Source organism: Liolophura sinensis, chromosome 7 (genome assembly GCF_032854445.1).
Source record: "Liolophura sinensis isolate JHLJ2023 chromosome 7, CUHK_Ljap_v2, whole genome shotgun sequence".
In the NCBI taxonomy this organism is placed as follows: Eukaryota; Metazoa; Mollusca; class Polyplacophora; order Chitonida; family Chitonidae; genus Liolophura; species Liolophura sinensis.
Genome location: NC_088301.1, coordinates 21,760,530 through 21,766,667, shown reverse-complemented (window position 1 = coordinate 21,766,667; position 6,138 = coordinate 21,760,530). Strand labels below are relative to the sequence as shown.

Below are 6,138 nucleotides of genomic sequence, written 5' to 3'. Positions count from 1 at the left end.
TCGATTGTTTTTGATAATAAATTTATTTTTAATTTGCCATTGTAAATGTTTCCTGGGTCAGTCGTGAGTAGCCCAGGAATGGAATACTCTACATGGGAGGTAACTCTCTCTTATTTGAACTTTTCTTTCTCAGGTAGGGTAGTTGTCTCCCTTCCATTATCGAAAATGCGCTTGCTTTCATATACTTCATGTTAGGTTGTGGACGCTATCAATAATTCGAAAGCCTTCTATGTGCCTTAAAAAAAAAAAAGAATTCGTATTTGAATCTTCATTCTTTTCCAGTATTTATTCAATGATTATCGTGTGCAGGCGATGATACAAAAGATGAAGAGTAGAAAGTTAAAGGTTTTGGGCAATCCAGTCTTTGTACTCCGAGACCCTGGTAAACACACTTGGGCTCGATCCCTCGCAGTCCTCATGGGCCCATGACGTCACACCCGCCAGTTTCTCGCCATTGGCTGTTTCGCAGGTCAAAGGGCCACCGCTGTCACCCTGTAACAACAGTATGTTATATTTAAATACTTTGGCCTTGTTGAAGACTTCTATACAAAATCTGCTAGTATAGATCCGCCCATGCGCTGTAAGAAGTATGTGTAATACAACGGACTGACAACTTGTCGTTCATTTGTTAGAAGAAATCAACCCAATTGGCAAACAGAACGTTTAAATGTGCTGTTACAGGCAAAGAATACACTAGAATAAAGTATTTATCAAATGAATGACTATGAAACACTGTCCAGGAAAATAGTTTGATTTATTTAGAATTTTTCTAATCAACTAAATTACATTTAAAACTTATGATTCTATGGTGGTCCGTTGAGATCCAGATGTTCCAGTGACGTCAGATCAATAGTGACGTCAGATCAATAGTGACGTCAGATCAATAGTTCGTTTCAAGGTCCATTTGATGAATAATATTCGTAAAAAAATCAAACCAGTTTCCCGGGCAATATTAAATGGTCTTTCATCTGACATGTACTTCATCCTAGTGCGTTCTTTGCCTTTAAACTTATAATTTCTGTTTACATTATATTTTATTTATTTATTAAGCGAACAGATACAAAACAAGAAAAAAACTCCATTTAGAATTTGATATCTAAATTATATTTAAGCCGTAATGAAATCGGGGGGAAAAAGAAATAAAACAAACCATTTGGATAATGCATTTCATGTGCAAACAAAATGATCTTACCCCACACACTGACACGTCATACTGGAAATTTTGCACACACACTTGTGTGGAGAAAATGTCATCCCAATGATTCTCACACTCGCTGTTTGTCATCACAATTACTTCTGAATACTGCAACACATCCGAGCCATCACCGCCTCCTGCGAAACGATTAAAACAAACCGTAACTTATATAATATGTACATTTTTTCAAGTAGCTGTCTTCAGATGTAAAATGTTTGAAGAAGCTTTCTTGTTTTAAAAAATGGCGGAATTACAGTTAACTTAACCTACCGGATGTTTTCCCCCAGCCAGCTGTCCAACATTTCATTGTTGTCAGGTCTTCGTTGGGGTCCGTGATCATGGGAATCGGCTCGATGTATTGACCGGATGGGATGGGGTCAAACTTCAAGATTGCAATGTCGTTTCTCCAGTTATCGTCCGGATCATAATAAGGATGCTACAATGTCAAGCGTATTGGGTAAAAGGATACATGAAAAACTTGGATTCTATTTCTTGATACGGAGTGCATGATGTGGATAACATATACATCCACAAAAAACCCTTCCCAGGTTTCTTCTTGGTTCTTAAGAATTGCTTTAAACTACAGTTTTCCTAAAGCCATATGGGTCAGTCTGGAAATTAAGCAGCCTGCTGTGGTGACATTAACGGTGATAGCTGTCAAAACAGCATTGTTGGGTGGAGAGACCGATTGGGAGGCGCCATACGCTCGTTCCGCGTTCCCAGTATGTTCATCTATGACGTCACTTCCGAATATTTCCGACCAATGAGAGGAATTATTAAAAAATATAAAATATGCCTCAAAAATGAAATTTTTTGGGTCAGATTCTTTTTCATTTTCGTTAAAGTCACACTCTTCGTTTTGCAGTACCTTTTTATGTATTTCCTAAATAGAAGTGATTGTTTGGGATATTATTTTGTGTAACACACATACTTCATTCTCAAGATAAAGCCTAAAAAAGCACAACAAGGTCGAAATATAGTTGTCGTGAATTAAGTTGCGAGACACTTTAAGTTTGTCTTTGTTTGTTTGCTGGTAATTTGAGACCAGTGATGTTTAATATACTGCAGCTAACATTCATTCACTCCATATTTTTCATCTATAATTCTGCTGAAGCCTTGGTGCAAAGGGGGCGTGTAGTTTGTTACCATTTAAGTTTTCACATGCACTGTTAGAATACAACCCTAAATGAGGTATATTAATTTATTTATTTGACTGTTGTTTTCTCCGTACTCAAGAATTTTTCAGTTATACGACTGCATTATGGTGGGAGGAAACCGGGCAGACCTCGGGAGGAAACCCACGTCCATCCGCGGGTGTGATCATTTGTCAACTATCACATTATTGTCGCTGCTCTGGTTTTACTCTCTGTGCTATGGCCTTTTAAATATGTAGCCATATAGAAATGGCACGAGAACCAGGCAGAATAACAGCATCACAGAGACATGCACAAGTGAACTCCCTGTGACAGTGGGAACTGGGTTCACTTTCAGAAAACTTCGAGTGTACATTTTTTTCAACTCTACAGTCTTAAGTCAAGTTAATTCAGAATGGCGGTTAAACCTATGCATGACGTACATATACATAAAAAGCTAACATTTTCCTACCATAATGAATTCTTTCACCACTCTTGACAATTCATGTCCGCTGTTGCGATTGAAGTTGAGCTGACCAGCCTCGACTGAGTAAGATTCACCCTGTAAAATGATCAAGGTCAGAACAGTAAAGGGTTAAGCACGTGCCGAAATCAAGACGGTTTATTAAATGAAGGGCGTAATGTCAATCATTGGTTTAATAAGGGACAGACTTGAAAGGCAACGCATGTACATTATCATTTATTTATTTATTTATTTATTTATTTATTTATTTATTTATATGAATTTTCACAGCGTACCCATGCATGTTTCATTTCTTTTGGCAGAGGAATCTTCATCACTATATATTTAGGCAAAGTTTTCTAGTCACGTGGACGTGGAAGAAAAGACCTCATGATGAAAATGTTAATTTAATTAAGCGTTAATTTAATTTTCAATCAAGTTACACAGGGAGAAAGTCAGAATGTCAGTAAACGAAAAATAAGCGACGGAAGTTTATTCAGCGATGGCATACACACGCACACACACACACACACACCCTAGTTCTTCTAATTAAGACACCTGGTCTGCTCTTTTTAACCAATATACATGTAATTGCAGCAGGAATATTTAGTTTCTTTTTTCACATGGATTGTACATCTAATGACATACATATTCATATCTTTACTTTCCCAAAAGACTTAGAGTGAAATGTAGTTCTTTGCTTTTAGCACTTCTTATATACGTCCTAAAAATTCGAAAAAATAGGATATATATGTAGGTCTATACTTATTTTCCTTACTTCTTTTAAACAATGCGCCGCAGTAATGGCTCTGGTGGAACTGACTAGCGTGGCGCCGCAGATCTGAGAATAGCCTTCGTCCAGTGACAGGATAAAGTTGAATAATCCGTAATCCGCATTTTCGCCATTCACAATGTCCTGATGAACGCCGTGATTGTTGTAAGGGACGACGGAGTCGTTGGCCAAACGGACGGGATTAGCTGTGACAATAGTAACAACGACATTAATTAAATTATAGATATTCAAAGTACTAATACTCCTATAAGCACGGCGTTCTATACTATAATCAGAGAAATCTTATTTCGCTTGTGAATAAATCGTACATGAAAATTTTAAAATCGTGGGCGGAACACACGGAGTATAGGCAAAAATAAAATAGAACATCAGAGACCCGCTTGCTTCGGCGAAGCCGCTTAGCGTTATGGCCAAATAATAAAACTGAAAACCAGTGCTGTAAACGTTACGTCGCCCAGGTAGTTAAGAGCTTGTAATGTTACGAGACCTTGTACAAATGACTCCCGGCCATAAGATTGATAGTTGGGATACTTTGTCCCTGAATACCTGACATATGATTAACTCTCCCTTTTATAATATTTGATTAATATTTGAAATCCTTCACGCCGCTTATATTTAATTAATATAGAGTTTGCCCACTATTTTATGTTTTTTAATTAACTGAGGGTTTAACTTCGTTTTCAACATTATTTCGGCCAAACATCTTTATGATGTCTCCTTCTAGGGCAGGCCGGACAACTTAACGACATATAGTATGGTGGTGCTGCCTCACTGGAAAGCCATGCCGTAACGTCCTACCCAGTCACATAATATTGACACGAGGCTGACAAGTACTTGATCTACTCCCCTTAAGCTGAGAAAAAACCCTTACATAAAACAAAGTATGCCAGCCACGGACAAATTTTATAGGAAAAGTAAACATTAGTACCAAAGCAGGATAGATCGATTTATTTGTTTATTTGATTGGTGTTTTATGCTGTATTCAAGAATATTTCACTTATACGACGGCGGCCAGCATTATGGTGGGAGGAAACCGGGCAGAGCCTGGGAGAACAGGACAGATAGGCTAATGTTATTTATTCATGTGATGTATGCGCATGTGTGTGGACAAATGCTCATAGGACGATCGGTCGAAATCTCCGTTATCGCGCCATTTATTGTTTGCTGCATAATTAACTCCATACCCAACCATTTTTTTCACCTACACGGTGACGGTCAGTTTTATGGGTATAGAGGAAACAAGAGTATAAAACCACCAACCATGGGAATAAACTATCCAACGTGTAACGTACAAATGCATACAGCCTATGCTCCGCTCTCTACCTTTGTTTTACATCACTGCCACCACTAGCCAATTTATTACAGAAACCTTGAACAACGCCAAGGTCGATAGGGTCACGGTGATGAGGCAGGAAGTCAGGTCAGAGACAACAAAAGCTCTGTATCAACCTTCTATTAATTTCTATTACTTCTCGGTACACACAGATACATTTTTTAACCATATGTTCAAGACCATTCCACTGGACACCTGAAACAATTTTATTGCTGAATACTGATTACATATAATCCCGCAAGAGGGCATTAGCGTGATCAGGCTATTGTGTAGCACTACTTGACTCCAAAGGTCAAACTTGTCAAATGATGAGGGGGAGGTAAAGCGAGCTTAGAGAGCAGCACATGCGCTGTAAGGAATATGGCACAGATTTATTGCACGCCATGTTGGTGGAAGACAAGTGGCCTTCAATGAACGTAAAAATGCGCAAAGGCCATAGGAACGTTAAATGTCAACAGGGCCTTACACACAGTGGGAGTTACGGAATATATCCGTCACATTCCTTGTCCACTAATATTCATTAATTGCGTCTTTGCAGATCCACGTATTTGTATGAAACGCTCATTTAAATTGTTTTCCATGAATTTTTCTGTTGAATTGTGTGCGAATGTATTTTACGATGTTTCAATTTTGACTATTTTTCTGGATTCAGATTTGTCCAAATCTACGGCGTAGCGACAAATTAGATTATATAGCTATCGATGAAATACAGGGGTAAAGTAGATAATTAGGCTCATGTCATATACACGTCATATATACGGCATATATACATCATATATGTAATACTCATAAATTACACATGCCTCGCAGATTTCGGAAACACATGTATACTTACCCGCCGCCATGGCTAGAAGACAACTCAAGAAAAGACCGGATATCATCTTGATTCACTAAGTTTTAAAGCTGGGAGTGTTAAATGTGGATGAGTTTGTATGCCAGTTATATACGAAAAAATATGCGCCATATGGTCAATTTCCGTTTGTTTGCTTTTAGTAAACTAGTATTGTTTCGTGTATTGTACAGCCAATTAGATTTTCCTTTCGTCCATATTTTCACTTAAATTCACTTTTTATTGTCATGTGTAGGTCTGACTGGCGGCAGATCGGATAAAGCCAAACCAAGGTCACCCCTAAGGCACAGACTACACTGTGAATGTGAATGGTGCTCTACCAAAGGCTTGTCTGGCAATTGTTTCTGAATGTATACGAAAAGAGTCAACCC

At 38.2% G+C, this 6,138-nt stretch overlaps 1 protein-coding gene across 1 annotated transcript; it reads right to left on the bottom strand.

The window, feature by feature from the left end:
• Positions 1-339: 339 nt before the first annotated feature.
• LOC135470736 (trypsin-1-like) lies at positions 340-5,762 on the bottom strand. The gene is made up of 6 exons (XM_064749774.1): positions 5,753-5,762; positions 3,570-3,769; positions 2,801-2,890; positions 1,466-1,631; positions 1,193-1,332; positions 340-492 (listed from the first exon to the last, which is right to left on the bottom strand). The coding sequence occupies exons 1-6, from the start codon at positions 5,760-5,762 to the stop codon at positions 340-342; spliced, it is 759 nt and encodes a 252-aa protein (XP_064605844.1).
• Positions 5,763-6,138: the final 376 nt, after the last annotated feature.